The following is a 20,808-nucleotide window of genomic DNA, read 5'->3' as shown; positions in this document are numbered from 1 at the left end:
CTGAGTGATCACATGGGTTTTCCTGGTTGTTGTTTTCACAGCATGTGCGACAAAGGGGAAAGAAAAGTTTTCCTTTAGACCCCTTGTAAGGCAGCACAGGTATAAACAGACCCCTAGGAGGGTAGACAGTCGCTTTGATTAAACCAAAATAATTTTGGGGTTCGTCAAAGTCGCTGTGAATAATTTCAGGATGCCCTATAGGATAGCATGAGGAACTCATTACATGAGGATATAGGGATGTAAAATCTACATAGCCTATTGTCTCGTCGGGTTGAGCTACATAACGCAATGTCAAAGCATTGGTCCTGCCTCCAAACAAGGCCTGTCTCGGTTCCAGGGGCTCTGGAGGGTCATATTGGGTAAGGAAGGCCTGAACATGAGGATCCGCCTTTTTCAGGGCTGTCCATTCGTGTTCCCACAAAACCACAACTTTTAACCCGTATGTAGCCTTTAAAGAATTCAGTTTGTCTTGAAACTCTTGGTACATTTCCCCAAAAGTCTTTTGGGTTAGGACACACATGGCCTGGGGGACAAAGCATAATTTACAACCGTGGAAGAAACAACCGTTGTACTCATACACTGTCTCAACACCGTCAATCTGTGTGTATCCATCTACATGGTAAGGCCCAAAAGCCTTCTCCCCCCGATTCAAAGCATGTTGGATAAAAACATTTTTATCCTGGGCTAGGTACTCCAACCATTGAATGGAGCCACTAGAGTAGGCCTTGAATTGTCGTCGGTAGTTGTCTGGCGATGGGATCGCTATAGATGCTGGAGTTAGATAGTGTGTACGATAGGTTTTCATGCACGCGGATGCAATAGTTGTACAGCTCCAGGGGTCAATGCCTGCATCTTTGATTACCTCTTCTCTGAATCTGAGGCATCCTTCACGTAGTATAACCACGTCATTGTCACAGTATGATTCCATCTCTTTATGAAAATCAAAAGTTCCATGTCTTACTGTCTCGTACCACGTCATGAATTTCTCACGCTCTTTGGTAGACATTTGATCACAACCGTACATTTCGGGGGCTGGATAAGCTCCTATATAATGTAGATTCTCCTCAGATGTGAAGAAGTGGGGGAAATAGCCTTTGACCGAGTTTTCAAAACCCAAGGCCTCTGGCATTTGAGCCAATCTCATGGGTAAGAAGCTTAAGCTGTCAATGTATCTCTGTTTGAAGGCGTGGTCAACAAAACATAAGATTTTACTCCCTTGAGCAATGACACTGGGCGCCACGCCTTGCTGTATCAAAGGGTTCAGAAGCAGATAGGAGTCATAGGCTCGCGCATTGTGAGCTATAAACGTGAAGTTTCTGTACTGGGCCTTTCTAAAATGTTTTAGAAAGAGTCGGGCGCAATCGGGCCCCTCGGCCGACCACTTTTCACCGGTGAAAGTCATGGTAGATACAAAAATAGGCAAGTGAACCCCTGATTGCTGATTTGTCTCAAAATCATAAAAAACATATTTCTCTGTATGTTCATCTTCAGCCAAGGGCTGAATGTAACACTCATGTGTTACTTCTTGAACAACTTCTGCGTCTCTGCTTTTCAAGGGCCCTTTACAGATTGGGCAATGTATGATTCCACAAACATGGGGTTTAGGGCTGTCTATTTTAAGGTTGTAATTGCAATGACATTTTGGACATTTCTTGTTAATGTCACAAATGCTTACAGATTTACAGGCCTTGGGGTGCCATGTTTCAGTTTTGTGTTTTTCGTAACAGTAGGCCGAACGACATGTGCGGTGACAATCCTCACAGGGTGTCAAGTTTAGCGGTTGCATAGGGCAATGTTTATCCAGACATACTGAACAGTTATAACGGCACGAGTGCCCCCCCTTGCGGGTGTAGCCGGTATGACAGGCTGGACAGACATATGGGGCGCCTAAAAATGCTGTGATGTTAGTTACGGCATAGTAATGCTCATTTTGCACATAAAAGTACATAGTCTTAGGGTGTGGCTCTTGTATATTTTGGAACTTCAAGAGAGCGTCATTAGCCCTGCTGTGGTACAAAACCACAATCTTGATATTCAGAAAGTTTTCAAATTTGCCTATGTCTGAGAAAGCCACAGCCTCCTGTATACCTAAACCCACAGCCTTTTGTAGCTCTTGAGCTTTCTGTAACGCTTCGCGCTCTGTACATCCTGGGCTGAGTAAGTGGGCCAAACCTATGGCAAAGCATAGCTTATTACCATGATTGTGAACGATTATGAGGTAGGCCTTTTTATTGCTTATGATTTCGGACTGCATCAGGCTATCGAGTTTACGTCTCTGCCCGCCGCCCCCTTGTGGTGGCCGGACTAATTGTACTACAAGTTCGAGGGTCCTATCTGCTAGCACGTTTAAATTTGACTGAACAAGGCGTTCTAGCAGGTTAACAAATTGTTCAAGATCTGCTTCACCCCTATTTAAAATAAGCGACACACGGCTCTGCAGACTGTCTCCAAAAATTTCCAACTGTAAGGTATCCCTTGGTTGGCTATAAGCTCTAACTCTATCTACCAGTTCATTCAAAGTGTCCATAAGCATTACGTAAAACACAGCATATTCCCGAATCTGACCCCCCCATGCGAAATTGAAAAACTGTCGAACCTCAATATTGTGGAATTTATTTCGATACAAAACATGTTCACTGCGATCAAGACCATCCCCATCCTGATTTGCTAGACAATTGTCCAACTGTTCAAAAACATCGTATTGGGTTTCAGACTCTTGAGACATGGGTGTTAAAGGCTGGCTTAGAGGTGTAGGTGGTGCAGAATTAAACCTAGGGCTTTCGTTCTGTACATTGTGATCAAGACCTTCCCGCTCCAGATTTGATAGACATTTGTTCAGCTGTTCAAAAACATCGTATTGGGTTTCCTCTTCGAACAAGGGTGTTAAAGGATGGCTTAGAGGTGTAGGGGGTGCAGAATTAAACCTTGGGCTCTCGTTCATCTGGGTAATTAAAGATATGATTGATTCGGGTATCTGTGATAACCTGTTTTCATCTGCAGACCCTGACTCATTCATACGTGTAATAATTTCAATGAGTTCGGAGGGAATCTGGGATAATAGGTTTTCATCTATAGCCCCTATGTCAATTAGCCCAGAATCATTCATATGGTTAATTATATCTTGGAGCTCTGTAGGGATTTCCGCTAAGAGGGTTTCAATTGTCTCGCTTAGGTCTATAGGGGGCGCCATTTCTCTACTTAAGGATGTGTGTGCTTGTGTTTTTTTTTTTTTTTTTTTTTACATATGTGTTTTTTAACGGAGGTATTTGATTGTTTTAACCCTACTGTTGTTTAACATGCGGGGAAGCTCTCTACGCCAGAATGACACATCCTGATTGTATTGATGTTCGAATAGAATACCCATACGACGTTGAAGTAAAGCCTTTCGTGATTTTAAACCCTGTGTAAAAGCCTTGAAAAGCACGGCTTGGTCTATTTCACAAGAGGCTGTTGCCCCACCAGAATTGGCCGCTTCAATAAGGTTGGCCACTTCACAGAACATCAAATCGTCTACCTCAGAAATGTCATTTAAAACTTTGAAATCATCAGGCTTCGCTGTTCTGGTGACTGGGGTCTTTGGCGCCTCTTCGGGATCTAGATGTGTAGCTTCTTGGATGTCTTTATAAGCCGGCGAGGAGTCTGCATTAAAAAATAATACATACAGAAAAATAGGTTATTAACCCTAAAATATGTTTGATAAAAATGTAAAATACATTTCAGATATAAGCCTATATATTAACAATACATTAATTAAATACCTCGGCTTTTTTGAAGAGGGCTGTTCTGAAGAAGCTCTGAGAACTCGGGAACATGTCTTTGGGCAACCCTAATTATAGCATCTGCCTGGTCTGTAGCTTGTGAGCCTGAAAGTAAAAAAAAAAAAAACACCATTAGTCCATGTTTAAACATATTCAGGCATAAAAATAAAATATATATATAAATGATAATTGATTCATACCTTGTCCTTGTAACGCTGTCTCGTGAATACCCTCCCAGTAGTATTGTTCGGGTGAAGCGGACCTGTGGATCTGGGCCCTGATTGTCCGTTGGTGTTTAATAGGGGGCGTCCAACGGTCCTGGGTCAGGGGAGTTGACAGGCCGTTTAAAGTCTCTGTTTGCGGCTTGTGTGTAAATACATCCTGGGAGTAGGGCACAATTGTCTCGTAGGCATATCCTTCACAGAAACCGTGTAGACTCCCTATGGCACCCGTTCTAGGATGTATTTCAGCTGTAAACACATAAAATAACTTTTAATATAAGATGCCTACACTTTTTGTTTTTAAGGTATAAATATTCTTACGGAATTCTTGAATCTTACTTACTACAATTCAGGGTCGGCGTTGGGATGTAAGCAATTTGTTCCGGAGACCCTACGGCCGGTTCGAGTTCAGTTATATCTCGGAGAATCTGAGTGAAGGTTTGAGAATCTAAAAAAACATTAGATAATATTAAAGCTCTAATCATTTTAGCTAATATTGACATTTTATACGTTAAGAATCCGGGCCCTAAGGCCTGTTTAATATTTCTATAACATACAACGTTTTCAAACAATACCCAAGAACAAACAAATCTAATATATAGCATATGTAAATATTTATTTCAAGAACTAACCTTGAGAAATATCCATGAGGAGGGTTTTTACCAGATGATCTTTTTTAACGGGGTCCGTCCGATAACTATTCCTGGGGGAATGCTGTAGGGTAACTGCGCGAAAACGAAGCTAACAGGGGGACCTGTTTTGCTTAGCTTTTGTAGCCGTATGACTCGCGTGGTGTCGTATTTTTTCGCGCTAAAACCGCCTCAAAGTTATCTTTGAAGCCTAAGACATGTGGTTCAAACACCTGCCATTTGGTTCAAACATAGGGTATTGGGGGGGTGTCTAAACATTAGGTATCTTTTTGATATTCTAAAATCTCCGGGGGCTAGCATCTAGATGCTGGGGGTGGGGAGGTCTCGACATCGCTGGGCTGAATGACTTTTAGGCATCTGTTTTGCCAGATAGTGTAAACCTTGGTTTCAAACGACCCCCATGCATAGAGAGCCTTGAGCGCAGATGCAAGGGTATTTTTTTAACAAACACACCCGACCCTTTTTTCTCTGTTTTTGAAACACACACACACACACGCGCGCACATTGCGCAAGTTTTTTTCTCAGGGACCGACTGCGCTAAGAGTGAACAAACGCGAGAGTTCCTGACATGGTAAGATTCTGATTTTAAAACCATTTATTTCATTCAAAATATTTAGTACATACATTTTATAGCCTTACATTATTAAGGTATTTTACAATGCCGTTCTTACAGATCCAGGGATCTGATGCAACCACCCCCCATTGTCAGTGTCTAGTTGGTCATCAAAATGCCGGGATCTCTTGCCAGGCTCAGCAACACTTGGTAAGTTTTCACTCCAGGGGTAGATCCGACGTCTGGCCTTTTGGTCTTGACTCTGTCTCAAGGAAAGCCTCGCCCAGCGCTGTAACTGTTCACCATTTTGGAAGAGAATGTCCAGCTTATTCATAAGGGTTATGAAAATTGGATAATCCACCCATTTAAAACTAAACACAGGAATAAAAAAGTTTACATGTTTGCGTGCTCTGGAAGCTACAGGAGAATTGACAGACTTTGTAGCATTAGACTTATCATAAAGGTCACAGGCTAAAATTGTCACTTTGTTGTCAGGGCTATAGTCCATTGAAGCAATTCTTAGAGCCTTGAGATCACTGCGGCCGCAGACCTGTTCTTCCAAAGCATATCCTGGCACATTTGTACCACTCAGGACCTGTTCAATTTTACAAAGCGCCAGCCTGATGTTTAGCCATTCTCTCATCCCCAGAGCCGGGGGAAAACTCCCAGGTTTTGCCTGATAAAGGGGTTTGGGTCCACTGTCTGTGAATATCTTTACCGTAGAATCCTCCGGGTGGAATATGTAAGACATGTGGCCCTCACTCGTACCCAAAAATCCTTTAAAACATTCTGGAGCTTCACACAGAACTTTTTCAAGGCTTTGGTCACTGGGTTCATGACAAGCCGTGCATAACATCCCTAAAATTGGCATAGGTGTCATTTTTGTTTAATATTCAGGGGGGTTATCATGTACAGGCTTAAACAGGTATTGTTCAGCCGCTTTATAAGGGGCATTAACCACCCCCAAACCGTGAGAAACAGGTTGACCTGACACCTGGTCACTTACTCAACCCTACCCCCCTAACCACCACGATGTCCTGACCTGAAACCCAAATATTGACATGCACCCTTCTACATGACATAGGGTCATAAATCATTACATAGGGTCATAAATCAGGCTTGGGTCATAAATCATTACCGGTTGACCTGACAACTGGACCCTTACCCAAAGACCCCCACCTAACCATCAGGATTTCCTGACAGGCAGCCCCTTAGGTTCACATAGCGGTCACATAGGTTCACATAGGGTCATCCATCAAATTTTGACGTGTGACATCTACTTTAATCTCTCTCGTGGGAAACAGTGTTTAAACCCTTTACAATGAAGATCAGTCTAGTTATTTGGATATATACGAATTATCTTTGAAAGACAGGGTCCTGAAAAAGGGACATTTATTTTTATGCTGAGTTTATAAAAAGTGCTGTAATTCCTACACAGTTCACCCGATTTGGATGTAAATACCCTCAAATTTAAGCTGAAAGTCTACACTTTCAGCGCATATTCATTATTTAATTTCACCTCCAGTATGCTGTGGTAGACAGCTAAAATAAAAATAACCTGGTTAATGTCCAAATATTTATGGTGTTTTTGTTCAACCTTATGTTATTTTTAGTTCTACATTGCTATTGATTACTGCTTTGTTGTGTTTGGAGCTTGCAAGAAAGGCATTTCGCTGTACTTGTGCATGTGACATTAAAATGTAAAACTTGAAAATCTAAACTTGAGGAAACCCCATTTTTTGGTGTATTTCCACCCTTTCAGGGGTATATTATTACAATTGTATAGCTAATAAGCTATGTGTTTGTAGATCGACTGAGGTGAATGAACTTACAGCTGCCAAGGTGATAATGGCTGGGGTTATTCCACTGGATATCATAAGGTGAATGCCCCAATTTGTAAGTCGCTCTGGATAAGAGCGTCTGCTAAATGACTTAAATGTAAATGTTATTTTTGCTTGTTTTTGTGTTCTCCAAATAGCGTTTTAAGGTTTTTTAATTGTATAGAAATGCAGTAAATGAGCTTCAACTTTCAACAAATTCCCCCCACCCCTTTCGGACCTCACTAACACTCAAACCCCAGTTACTGCTCTGGATGATATAACAGGGTCTACTTATTGTGGTCAAAGAGTAAGGGTGTGACATAAGTGCTGAAGAACGCCAATAATGTGAACAGGTATACCCTTGCAAACCAGGTATATCCTTGCTTTACAACACATTTTCCGCTTTTATAATCGTAAAACTATCACGACTCAGGATAAGACCCAGATGCAGACACAGGAGGCGGATGGTTCGGTTCTCAGAATATTTATTATAACAAATGGGCATGCAAAGGGCAGGTCGAGGGCAGGCAGAGGTTCGTAGTCCAAGGCAGAGTACGGCAGGCAGGCTCAGGGTAGGCAGAAAGGTAGGAACCAGGAAGACTAGAAAACAAGAACTGGTAACACACGTAAAACACACTGGATAACTTGACGAGACAAGATGAACTGGCAACAGAAAGACAGAAAACGCAGGTATAAATACACAGGGGATAATGGGGAAAATAGGAGACACCAGGTGGAGGGTGGAGACAAGCACAAGACAGGTGAAACAGATCAGGGTGTGACAAATACGCATCCATTTCAAAATGTGCGCTATGGATACCTATCATTTTCTACATAGGATGTACCCAGTTGGTCCAATATTCTGTAGCATTACATTTGAGGGCTTCTCTCAAGAGGGCCTCCACAAAGTATTCTACCTGTGATTTTAAAAAGCAATCTATTGGGCACAAAGACATGTGCAAGCCACTGCAGTGCATGCCACAGTATGGCTGTACTAATTTCTTCTTGTCACTCTGCCAACCTCTCTTTACTGCAAGATGAAGAGGATGATTCAAGCTACTATTCTTCCCTCTCGGCACTCTGGAGAAAGCCCCTAGAGAGCTTCAGCTAACTCGTGTCATTGGGAGATATCAGATACAGCTGGTTCTTAGAACAATCCCACTAAAACCCTGCGATTGGATCTCGCAAGAGCAGTCAACTTCTGGGGAAATTGTGTTTTATTGAACTTGGACACACTACATTTCAATGATCTCTCGAAATTCTATCAGCGCTGGAGGAGTACAAACTGCAGTAGCATGTTGTTATTGTTGTGTTTTACATACAGTTTCAGACTGTTTTTGTTCTTGTTACGATATGGAGGAACGCAACAGAATTAAAAACACGAGAGTTCTAGTCACGTCTCCATACCATTACTGTGACATAATCAGAGCAGTTATGCTGTAGGATAGATGGGCATCTGTCTTACTGTAGAATATCTCAGAGGACATTCAATACTTGGGATGTTTTTCATGATCAAAGTACTGTATGCCTTTGTCTTTGAGTGACCTTGTTTTTCCTGACTGTCTTTATAGTTCCAGATATGTTTTGTCAAATTAGAACCTGACACTGTGGCAGAAAACAGTCCTCATATGAGAGATTTGAAGTGTGACATACATTCTGAGAAATCTCACCACTTCAGATCACATGTTTTCAGACTGTGTCATTTCCAACACCTTGCTTTAGTCTCCATTTTTCCCTAGCCTGATCTTCCTGGCATGGCTCATAAGCTATTGTTCTGTGGCTCAGTAACATTGGAAAGTAGGGCAGTGCTCACAGAGCAGAGGTCCCAAAGGGAGTCTGCTCTGTGTAAAACTAAAAGATAGCTCAGCCTTTAAACAAACATGTTAAATAATGCATGTTGAAACTGGTCTACAAACCACACTTTGGGATTGAAATCAAGAGTCTCCCATCTGAAAAGGATTGATGTAACTTTTCACGCCGCATCTGACAGTTTCCCTACTTATCCCTCTGCAGCCATCTAATTCTTCTCCAGGTAATATCATGAAAACAGAATGTTCTGTTGTTTTCAATTTTCACACTTTGGGGAAAGAACAGCTAGTGTGCATTAGGAGTGCATTCTATTGTCATATTAAAATAGTTTCATAAGCAGAGACAGTCAGAGAGGAGTGAGAAAACATGTCACTCGTGAGTAAAGTCATCGTTACTTAACATGGTAAGTAAAGTCAAGTAGTGCTTCTATGGATGATTTAGCGTCTTCACTTCACAGCCTTGAGCAGCAGCATATTGCCTCCTTTTTTTAAATGGGGGATTTTTCCTAGTACCTGGCATGATAGGCTTCTTATTGTACGCAAAGTGATTCTGTCTATTTCCCAAAGCACACATTATGGAAGCTTGTTTGCCTGGGCCGTCTTTTGTTTGTGCAAAGGAATGGTAGAGAAAGCTCTGAGTCAAACCAGTGGCCTACAGACTTAGGGCTCCATTTTAACAAACCAACGCAATGGTAAATCTAAGCGCAGGTGGAAGAGCTGTAGGTTCAGGGGTGTGTCAGAAATATTTGACCTATTTTCACTATTATAACAATCGGCCCACTTGCTGACATTGGCACGAGAGGGCTGGGTTTGATGAATAAACAAGTTATGAGTGTGTCTAGGTTTAGCCCCTCACTGGCCAATCAGAGCATGCTCCATTGTGAAATATGTGGTTGCTTCAAGTTGTGTATTTACAGTCTTCTATGTATTGCCTTGGAATCAACTCCAATTCCAATGTTAGTCTGTCATAGTTTGTTAAACGGCTTACAGACACAAAATAACCAAATGTAGACCTATCTTTGCTAAATACGTTAACTTGAACCAATTTGCAGTCCACATTGTTCTACGTAATTGCATGGCTTCAATAGCATCCACTAGCATTGTGGCTAGGCCTGCAATAAATTGCATTATGGCTGAGCATGGACATGCCAAACATTGTCAAGATGAAATTTACTATTGATAAGACAAAAAAAGCGAACAAATAATTCCAATCAAATTCTAAACAACACGAAACAACAACTTGTTTTAAATAGGCTATGTCAGACTTTCAGGCACCAGCATTTCTCAAGGTAGGCATGTAATATTAAAACAACGCAAACTGCTTGGCTTAAATAATGTGGCCCTGCCTACAATGTATAGATAAAAAGACAATGTCAGCTCAATGTTTTATTTTATTAATATTTAATAAAACTTTGGTGATTAACATTTATTTCCAAGTGGTCTCAGGAGCCAAACCCATTATCGATAGTCTTGACTACGTCACGATTGCATTGGGCAGGGAATAAAAATACTTAATTGAGAGGAGGTGAGGCTTCTGTCAGGGGTGTGGGTACTGGTAGCGGAGTCAGGTGCAGGAGAGCAGAGAGTTGTGAACAGGCGCATACTTTATTGAGGCAGGAGAAACCAACAGACGGACACAGTCACAATAATTATGTTCAAACAAATAAACATACCTCGTGACAAAACACGGAATATACGATCACCAGTCTGGCGCATCAAAAATTACATGTAACACAAACAATATCACACAAAGACATGAGGGGAAACAGAGGAATAAATACATGCAGTGTGATTGGTAAATGCAAACCAGGTGTGCAAAACAAGACAAAACAAATGGATCGGCGATGGCTAGAAAGCTGGTGACGTCGACCGCCGAACGCCGCCCGAACAAGGAGAGGAGCCGACTCCAGCTGCGCGCCTCCATGTCACCCGCCTCCTCGAGTTTCTTTTTTGTGAAGAAAAAGGAGGGTGGTTTGCGTCCGTGTATTGATTATCGAGGTCTAAATTCCATCACTGTGGGTTTTAGTTACCCACTACCTCTCATCGCTACGGCGGTGGAATCATTTCACGGGGCGCGATTCTTCACAAAATTGGACCTCAGGAGCGCATATAATCTGGTGCGTATTCGGGAGGGAGATGAGTGGAAAACCGCGTTTAGTACCACATCTGGCCATTATGAGTACCTCGTCATGCCGTACGGGTTGAAGAATGCTCCAGCCATCTTTCAATCCTTCGTTGATGAGATTCTCAGAGACCTGCACGGACAGGGTGTAGTGGTGTATATTGACGACATCTTGATCTACTCCGCTACACGCGCCGAGCATGTGTCTCTGGTGCGCAAGGTTCTTGGGCGACTGCTGGAGCATGACCTGTACGTGAAGGCAGAGAAATGTGAGTTTTCCAAACGAGCCGTTTCCTTCCTGGGTTATCGCATTTCCACCTCGGGGATGGTAATGGAGGATGACCGCGTAAAAGGAGGTGCAGCGGTTCTTAGGGTTTGCCAATTACTACCGGAGGTTTATCCGGGGTTTTGGTCAGGTGGCGGCCCCTATTACCTCACTGCTGAAGGGGGGCCCGGTGCGCTTGCAGTGGTCCGCAGAGGCGGAGAGAGCTTTTTGTCGTTTGAAGGCGCTGTTCACCGACGCGCCAGTGTTGGCGCATCCTGACCCCTCTTTGGCGTTCATAGTTGAGGTGGACGCATCTGAGGCTGGGGTTGGGGCTGTGCTCTCCCAGCGTTCGGGTACGCCACCGAAGCTCCGCCCCTGTGCCTTTTTTTCTAAGAAGCTCGGGCCAGCGGAGCGGAATTATGATGTGGGGGATAGGGAGTTGTTGGCCATGGTCAAGGCTCTGAAGGTGTGGAGACACTGGCTTGAGGGGGATAAGCACCCTTTTCTCATCTGGACCGACCACCATAATCTGGAGTATATCCGATCAGCTAGGAGACTGAATCCTCGTCAGGCAAGGTGGGCCATGTACTTTACCCGATTTCGTTTTACGATTTCGTATCGACCAGGTTCCCTTAATACTAAGGCCGACGCGCTGTCCCGACTATACGACACTGATGACCGGTCCATCGATCCTATTCCCATCATTCCGGCGGCTAAGTTGGTAGCGCCGGGAGTATGGGAGGTGGACACGGACATCGAGCGGGCACTAAGGGCGGAACCTGTGCCTCCACAGTGCCCGGAGGGTCGTAGGTATGTGCCGCTCGCTGTTCGTGATCAATTGATTCGATGGGCTCATAGTCTACCCTCGTCAGGTCACCCGGGTATTTCAAGGACAGTGCGAAGTCTTAGAGGGAAGTACTGGTGGCCTACCTTGGTGAGAGACGTGCGATTCTTTGTCTCCTCCTGTTCGGTGTGCGCCCAGAGTAAGGCTCCTAGACATTTGCCACTAGGGAAATTACAACCCCTCCCCGTTCCACAACGGCCGTGGTCCCATCTATCGGTGGATTTTCTTACTGATCTTCCCTTGTCTCAGGGGAACACCACGATCCTGGTCGTTGTGGATCGGTTCTCTAAGTCCTGCCGTCTTATCCCGTTGCCCGGTCTCCCTACGGCCCTGCAGACTGCGGAGGCACTATTTACCCATGTCTTCCGGCACTACGGGGTGCCCTAGGATATTGTTTCTGATCGGGGTCCCCAGTTCACGTCCAGAATATGGAAGGCGTTTATGGAGCATCTGGGGGTCTCGGTCAGCCTGACCTCGGGGTATCACCTGGAGAGTAATGGGCAGGTGGAGAGAGTGAACCAGGAGGTGGGTAGGTTTCTGCGGTCGTATTGCCAGGACCGGCCAGGGGAGTGGTCAAGATACATCCCCTGGGCAGAGATTGCCCAGAACTCACTAAGCCACTCCTCTACCAACATGTCACCATTTGAGTGTGTGTTGGGGTACCAGCCGGTTCTGGCACCATGGCATCAGAGCCAGACCGAGGCTCCTGCGGTGGAGGAGTGGGTGCAGCGCTCTAAGGAGACCTGGAGAGCCGTCCAGGAGTCTTTGCGTCAGGCGAGTGGACGGCAGAAGAAGAGCGCTGACCGTCACCGCAGTGAGGCCCCCGTGTTTGCACCGGGGGACAGGGTCTGGCTCTCGACCCGAAACCTGCCCCTCCGCCTGCCCTGCCGGAAGCTGGGTCCGCAGTGTGTAGGGCCATTTAAAGTCCTGAGGAGAATAAACGAGGTGTGTTATCGATTGTTACTTCCTTCGTATTATCGTATTAACCCCTCGTTTCATGTGTCTCTCCTCAGGCCGGTGGTAGCTGGTCCCATGCAGGAAGGTGAGGTTCCGGAGGTCCCTCCGCCCCCTCTGGACATAGAGGGGTCCCCGGCGTACGCGATAAGGTCCATACTGGACTCCAGACGCCGGGTGAGGGGCCTGCAGTACCTCGTGGACTGGGAGGGGTACGGGCCGGAGGAGAGGTGCTGGGTCCCGGTGGGGGATATATTGGATCCAAGTCTACTAAGGGAATTCCATCGCCTCCATCCGGATCGCCCTGCACCTCGCCCCCAGGGTCGTCCCCGAGGCCGGTGTCGGCGCGCTGCGGGGGCCGCGCGTCAGGAGGGGGGTACTGTCACGAATACTACCGAAGGTGACTCCCCTTCCCGTTCGGGTGGCGGTCGTCGTCGCCGGTCTACTAGCTGCCACCGATCCCTTTTTCCTTTTCGTTTATGTATGTCTAATTGTTTTCACCTGTTTCTTGTTGGGCTTTTGGGAGGTGTACTATTTAGGTTAGTTTCGCCCGCTAGTGTTTGTGCGGGCTTATTGTGTGTTCATGTTACGTCAGGAGTGGATTATTTGATTGTGGGTTTTTCGCTGTCCAGTTTATTTTAAACAGTTGGTCTGTGGGTTGTGTTTGCGCCTGTGTTTTGGCGTCACCCCTTTTGTACCTGTTCCTGTTTTCTCTGTGGACATTAAAGCGTTTTGTTCCCGTAAACTTCTGATCTCTCTGCGCCTGACTCTACACCCATCATTCTCCTGGCGTTACAGTCTTGCAGGAAATCACGCACAGAATGAGCAGTATGGCTGGTGGCATTGTCATGCTGGAGGGTTGAGCCTGGATGAGCCTGCAGGACGGATACCACATGAGTGTGGAGGATGTCTTCCCTTTAAAGCACAGTGTTGAGATTTCCTGCAATGACAACAAGCTCAGTCCAATGATGCTGTGACACACCGCCCCAGACCATGATGGACCCTCCACCTCCAAATCGATCCCCCCCCAGAGTACAGGCCTTGGTGTAACGTTCATTCCTTCGACGATAAACGCGAATCCGACCATCACCCTGGTGAGACAAAACCGCGACTCGTCAGTGAAGAGCACTTTTTGCCAGTCCTGTCTGGTCCAGCAACGGTGGGTTTGTGCCCATAGTAGGCGTTGTTGTCGGTGATGTCTGATGAGGACCTACCTTACAACAGGCCTATAAGCCCTCAGTCCAGCCTCTCTCAGCCTATTACGGACAGTCTGAGCACTGATGGAGGGATTGTGCGTTCCTGGTGTAACTCGGGCAGTTGTTGTTGCCATCCTGTATCTGTCCCACAGGTGTGATGTCCGGATGTACTGATCCTGTGCAGGTGTTGTTACACGTGGTCTACCACTGCGAGGATGATCAGCTGTCCGTTCTGTCTCCCTGTAGCGCTGTCTTAGGCGTCTCACCGTATGGATATTGCAATTTATTGCCCTGGCCACATCTGCAGTCCTCATGCCTCCTTGCAGCATTTCTAAGGCACGTTCACGCAGATGAGCAGGGACCCTGAACATCTTTCTTTTGGTGTTTTTCAGAGTCAGTAGAAAGGCCTCTTTAGTGTCCTAAGTTTTTATAACTGTGACCTTAATTATCTGTAAGCTGTTAGTGTCTTAACGACCGTTCCACAGGAGCATTTTCATTAATTGTTCATTGAACAAGCGTGGGAAACAGTGTTTAAACCCTTTACAATGAAGATCAGTCTAGTTATTTGGATATATACGAATTATCTTTGAAAGACAGGGTCCTGAAAAAGGGACATTTATTTTTATGCTGAGTTTATAAAAAGTGCTGTAATTCCTACACAGTTCACCCGATTTGGATGTAAATACCCTCAAATTTAAGCTGAAAGTCTACACTTTCAGCGCATATTCATTATTTAATTTCACCTCCAGTATGCTGTGGTAGACAGCTAAAATAAAAATAACCTGGTTAATGTCCAAATATTTATGGTGTTTTTGTTCAACCTTATGTTATTTTTAGTTCTACATTGCTATTGATTACTGCTTTGTTGTGTTTGGAGCTTGCAAGAAAGGCATTTCGCTGTACTTGTGCATGTGACATTAAAATGTAAAACTTGAAAATCTAAACTTGAGGAAACCCCATTTTTTGGTGTATTTCCACCCTTTCAGGGGTATATTATTACAATTGTATAGCTAATAAGCTATACAATTGTATAGCTAATAAGCTATGTGTTTGTAGATCGACTGAGGTGAATGAACTTACAGCTGCCAAGGTGATAATGGCTGGGGTTATTCCACTGGATATCATAAGGTGAATGCCCCAATTTGTAAGTCGCTCTGGATAAGAGCGTCTGCTAAATGACTTAAATGTAAATGTTATTTTTGCTTGTTTTTGTGTTCTCCAAATAGCGTTTTAAGGTTTTTTAATTGTATAGAAATGCAGTAAATGAGCTTCAACTTTCAACAAATTCCCCCCACCCCTTTCGGACCTCACTAACACTCAAACCCCAGTTACTGCTCTGGATGATATAACAGGGTCTACTTATTGTGGTCAAAGAGTAAGGGTGTGACATAAGTGCTGAAGAACGCCAATAATGTGAACAGGTATACCCTTGCAAACCAGGTATATCCTTGCTTTACAACACATTTTCCGCTTTTATAATCGTAAAACTATCACGACTCAGGATAAGACCCAGATGCAGACACAGGAGGCGGATGGTTCGGTTCTCAGAATATTTATTATAACAAATGGGCATGCAAAGGGCAGGTCGAGGGCAGGCAGAGGTTCGTAGTCCAAGGCAGAGTACGGCAGGCAGGCTCAGGGTAGGCAGAAAGGTAGGAACCAGGAAGACTAGAAAACAAGAACTGGTAACACACGTAAAACACACTGGATAACTTGACGAGACAAGATGAACTGGCAACAGAAAGACAGAAAACGCAGGTATAAATACACAGGGGATAATGGGGAAAATAGGAGACACCAGGTGGAGGGTGGAGACAAGCACAAGACAGGTGAAACAGATCAGGGTGTGACAAATACGCATCCATTTCAAAATGTGCGCTATGGATACCTATCATTTTCTACATAGGATGTACCCAGTTGGTCCAATATTCTGTAGCATTACATTTGAGGGCTTCTCTCAAGAGGGCCTCCACAAAGTATTCTACCTGTGATTTTAAAAAGCAATCTATTGGGCACAAAGACATGTGCAAGCCACTGCAGTGCATGCCACAGTATGGCTGTACTAATTTCTTCTTGTCACTCTGCCAACCTCTCTTTACTGCAAGATGAAGAGGATGATTCAAGCTACTATTCTTCCCTCTCGGCACTCTGGAGAAAGCCCCTAGAGAGCTTCAGCTAACTCGTGTCATTGGGAGATATCAGATACAGCTGGTTCTTAGAACAATCCCACTAAAACCCTGCGATTGGATCTCGCAAGAGCAGTCAACTTCTGGGGAAATTGTGTTTTATTGAACTTGGACACACTACATTTCAATGATCTCTCGAAATTCTATCAGCGCTGGAGGAGTATAAACTGCAGTAGCATGTTGTTATTGTTGTGTTTTACATACAGTTTCAGACTGTTTTTGTTCTTGTTACGATATGGAGGAACGCAACAGAATTAAAAACACGAGAGTTCTAGTCACGTCTCCATACCATTACTGTGACATAATCAGAGCAGTTATGCTGTAGGATAGATGGGCATCTGTCTTACTGTAGAATATCTCAGAGGACATTCAATACTTGGGATGTTTTTCATGATCAAAGTACTGTATGCCTTTGTCTTTGAGTGACCTTGTTTTTCCTGACTGTCTTTATAGTTCCAGATATGTTTTGTCAAATTAGAACCTGACACTGTGGCAGAAAACAGTCCTCATATGAGAGATTTGAAGTGTGACATACATTCTGAGAAATCTCACCACTTCAGATCACATGTTTTCAGACTGTGTCATTTCCAACTCCATGCTTTAGTCTCCATTTTTCCCTAGCCTGATCTTCCTGGCATGGCTCATAAGCTATTGTTCTGTGGCTCAGTAACGTCGGAAAGTAGGGCAGTGCTCACAGAGCAGAGGTCCCAAAGGGAGTCTGCAACTGTGTAAAACTACAAGATAGCTCAGCCTTTAAACAAACATATTAAATAATGCATGTTGAAACCGGTCTACAAACCACACTTTGGGATTGAAATCAAGAGTCTCCCATCTGAAAAGGATTGATGTAACTTTTCACGCCGCATCTGACAGTTTCCCTACTTATCCCTCTGCAGCCATCTAATTCTTCTCCAGGTAATATCATGAAAACAGAATGTTCTGTTGTTTTCAATTTTCACACTTTGGGGAAAGAACAGCTAGTGTGCATTAGGAGTGCATTCTATTGTCATATTAAAATAGTTTCATAAGCAGAGACAGTCAGAGAGGAGTGAGAAAACATGTCACTCGTGAGTAAAGTCATCGTTACTTAACATGGTACGTAAAGTCAAGTAGTGCTTCTATGGATGATTTAGCGTCTTCACTTCACAGCCTTGAGCAGCAGCATATTGCCTCCTTTTTTTAAATGGGGGATTTTTCCTAGTACCTGGCATGATAGGCTTCTTATTGTACGCAAAGTGATTCTGTCTATTTCCCAAAGCACACATTATGGAAGCTTGTTTGCCTGGGCCGTCTTTTGTTTGTGCAAAGGAATGGTAGAGAAAGCTCTGAGTCAAACCAGTGGCCTACAGACTTAGGGCTCCATTTTAACAAACCAACGCAATGGTAAATCTAAGCGCAGGTGGAAGAGCTGTAGGTTCAGGGGTGTGTCAGAAATATTTGACCTATTTTCACTATTATAACAATCGGCCCACTTGCTGACATTGGCACGAGAGGGCTGGGTTTGATGAATAAACAAGTTATGAGTGTGTCTAGGTTTAGCCCCTCACTGGCCAATCAGAGCATGCTCCATTGTGAAATATGTGGTTGCTTCAAGTTGTGTATTTAGTTGTGTATTGTGAATCAACTCCAATTCCAATGTTAGTCTGTCATAGTTTGTTAAACGGCTTACAGACACAAAATAACCAAATGTAGACCTATCTTTGCTAAATACGTTAACTTGAACCAATTTGCAGTCCACATTGTTCTACGTAATTGCATGGCTTCAATAGCATCCACTAGCATTGTGGCTAGGCCTGCAATAAATTGCATTATGGCTGAGCATGGACATGCCAAACATTGTCAAGATGAAATTTACTATTGATAAGACAAAAAAAGCGAACAAATAATTCCAATCAAATTCTAAACAACACGAAACAACAACTTGTTTTAAATAGGCTATGTCAGACTTTCAGGCACCAGCATTTCTCAAGGTAGGCATGTAATATTAAAACAACGCAAACTGCTTGGCTTAAATAATGTGGCCCTGCCTACAATGTATAGATAAAAAGACAATGTCAGCTCAATGTTTTATTTTATTAATATTTAATAAAACTTTGGTGATTAACATTTATTTCCAAGTGGTCTCAGGAGCCAAACCCATTATCGATAGTCTTGACTACGTCACGATTGCATTGGGCAGGGAATAAAAATACTTAATTGAGAGGAGGTGAGGCTTCTGTCAGGGGTGTGGATACTGGTAGCGGAGTCAGGTGCAGGAGAGCAGAGAGTTGTGAACAGGCGCATACTTTATTGAGGCAGGAGAAACCAACAGACGGACACAGTCACAATAATTATGTTCAAACAAATAAACATACCTCGTGACAAAACACGGAATATACGATCACCAGTCTGGCGCATCAAAAATTACATGTAACACAAACAATATCACACAAAGACATGAGGGGAAACAGAGGAATAAATACATGCAGTGTGATTGGTAAATGCAAACCAGGTGTGCAAAACAAGACAAAACAAATGGATCGGCGATGGCTAGAAAGCTGGTGACGTCGACCGCCGAACGCCGCCCGAACAAGGAGAGGAGCCGACTCCAGCTGCGCGCCGACACCGGCCTCGGGGACGAGGCGCAGGACGATCTGGCTGGCGACGGTGGAACTCCCGCAGCAGTTCAGGGTCCAACACATCCGCCACCGGAACCCAGCACCTCCCCTCCGGACCGTACCCCTCCCACTCCGCGAGGTACTGAAGGCCCCCTAACTGACGCCTCGAATCCAGGACGGAACGGACGGAGTACGCCGGGGCCTCCCGTACCTCAGACTCTTGGAGCGGACCAACCACCACTGGCCTGAGAAGAGACACATGAAACGAGGGGTTAATATGGTAATCGGGGGGAAGCTGTAACCTGTAACATACCTCGTTCACTCTCCTCAGGACTTTGAATGGCCCCACAAACCGCGGGCCCAGCTTCCGGCAGGGCAGGCGGAGGGGGAGGTTTCGGGTCAAGAGCCAGACCCTGTCCCCCGGTGCGAACACCGGGTGCCTCACTGCGGTGACGGTCCGTGCTGGTCTTTTGGCGCAGCGCGGCTTGCTGGAGGTGACCATGGGCGGCTTCCCATGTCTCCTCCGTGCACCTGAACCAATCGTCCACCGCAAGAGCCTCGGTCTGACTCTGATGCCACAGTTGCAGAACCGGCTGATACCCCAATACACACTGAAAGGGGGAGAGGTTAGTGGAGGAGTAGCGGAGCTTGTTCTACGCCATCTCTGCCCAGGGCACGAACGCCGCCTACTCCCCCGGCCGGTCCCGGCAATAGGACCGCAGAAACCTGCCCACTTCCTGGTTCACTCTGTCCACCTGCCCATTACTCTCGGGGTGAAAACCTGAGGTGAGGCTGATCGAGACCCCCAGACGTTCCATGAACGCCCTCCAGACTCTTGAAGTGAACTGGTGACCTCGATCAGACACTATATCCTCAGGCACCCCGTAGTGCCGTCAAAAATGACACGTAACACAAACAATATCACACAAAGACATGAGAGGGAACAGAGGAATAAATACATGCAGTGTGAATTGGAAGTGCAAACCAGGTGTGCAAAACAAGACAAAACAAATGGATCAATGAAAAATGGAGCGGTGATGGCTAGAAAGCCGGTGACGTCGACTGCCGAACGCCGCCCGAACAAGGAGAGGAGCCGCCTTTGGCGGAAGTCGTGACAGCTACGCTTGGTTTTTGACCGAATAAACTAAATGGGAAAACAGTTTTTATTTTTTTATGTTTTCTAAATACTTTATTATTTTATTAATTTGCTTATAGGGACATTGCACATTAATCAATATTACAATAACACAACATCCATATATTTTGTATTTTATTGGGATCCCCATGAGCTGTTGCAAAAGTAGCAGTCACTCTTCATGGGTCCACACAGACCATGAAACATGACATAGTACAGAAAATTAATAGACAAGAACTACATTAACTAATTTGCACCCGTAGTCCCAGGGCAGGTAAGGGCAATTACACAGCCACAATACAAATTCAAATACTCACTAAAATAATAAAAATACATTACATCCAATACAAAATGTTTATAACAACAACTTATTTGTAATAAAAACACTATCATCAACTGTCGTCTTACAGTGACTTGTGAAAGTATTCACCCCCTTGGCATTTTTTCAATTTTGTTGCCTTACAACTTGGAATTAAAATAGATTTTTGGGGGGTTTGTATTATTTTATTTACACAACATGCCTACCACTTTGAAGATGCAAAATAATTTTTTGTGTGACACAAACAAGAAATGAGACAAAAAAGAAATAAAACTTGAGCATGCATAACTACTATTAGCCCATCCCAGCCTTGTGCAGGTCTACAATTTTATCCCTGATGTCCTTACACAGCTCTCTGGTCTTGGCCATTGTGGAGAGGT

The 20,808-nt window shown here is 44.5% G+C and overlaps 1 protein-coding gene across 1 annotated transcript; it reads right to left on the bottom strand.

Annotated features, from left to right (window-relative positions):
- Positions 1–3,253: 3,253 nt before the first annotated feature.
- Positions 3,254–19,058, bottom strand: LOC120029150. The gene is made up of 4 exons (XM_038974456.1): positions 18,983–19,058; positions 3,959–4,228; positions 3,759–3,863; positions 3,254–3,639 (listed from the first exon to the last, which is right to left on the bottom strand). The coding sequence occupies exons 1-4, from the start codon at positions 19,056–19,058 to the stop codon at positions 3,254–3,256; spliced, it is 837 nt and encodes a 278-aa protein (XP_038830384.1).
- Between the last annotated feature and the right edge of the window lie 1,750 nt (positions 19,059–20,808).

Source organism: Salvelinus namaycush, chromosome 34 (genome assembly GCF_016432855.1).
Source record: "Salvelinus namaycush isolate Seneca chromosome 34, SaNama_1.0, whole genome shotgun sequence".
Lineage (NCBI taxonomy): Eukaryota > Metazoa > Chordata > Actinopteri > Salmoniformes > Salmonidae > Salvelinus > Salvelinus namaycush.
Note: the sequence above shows the minus strand (reverse complement) of the source record. Positions and strands in the feature narration are given on the sequence as shown.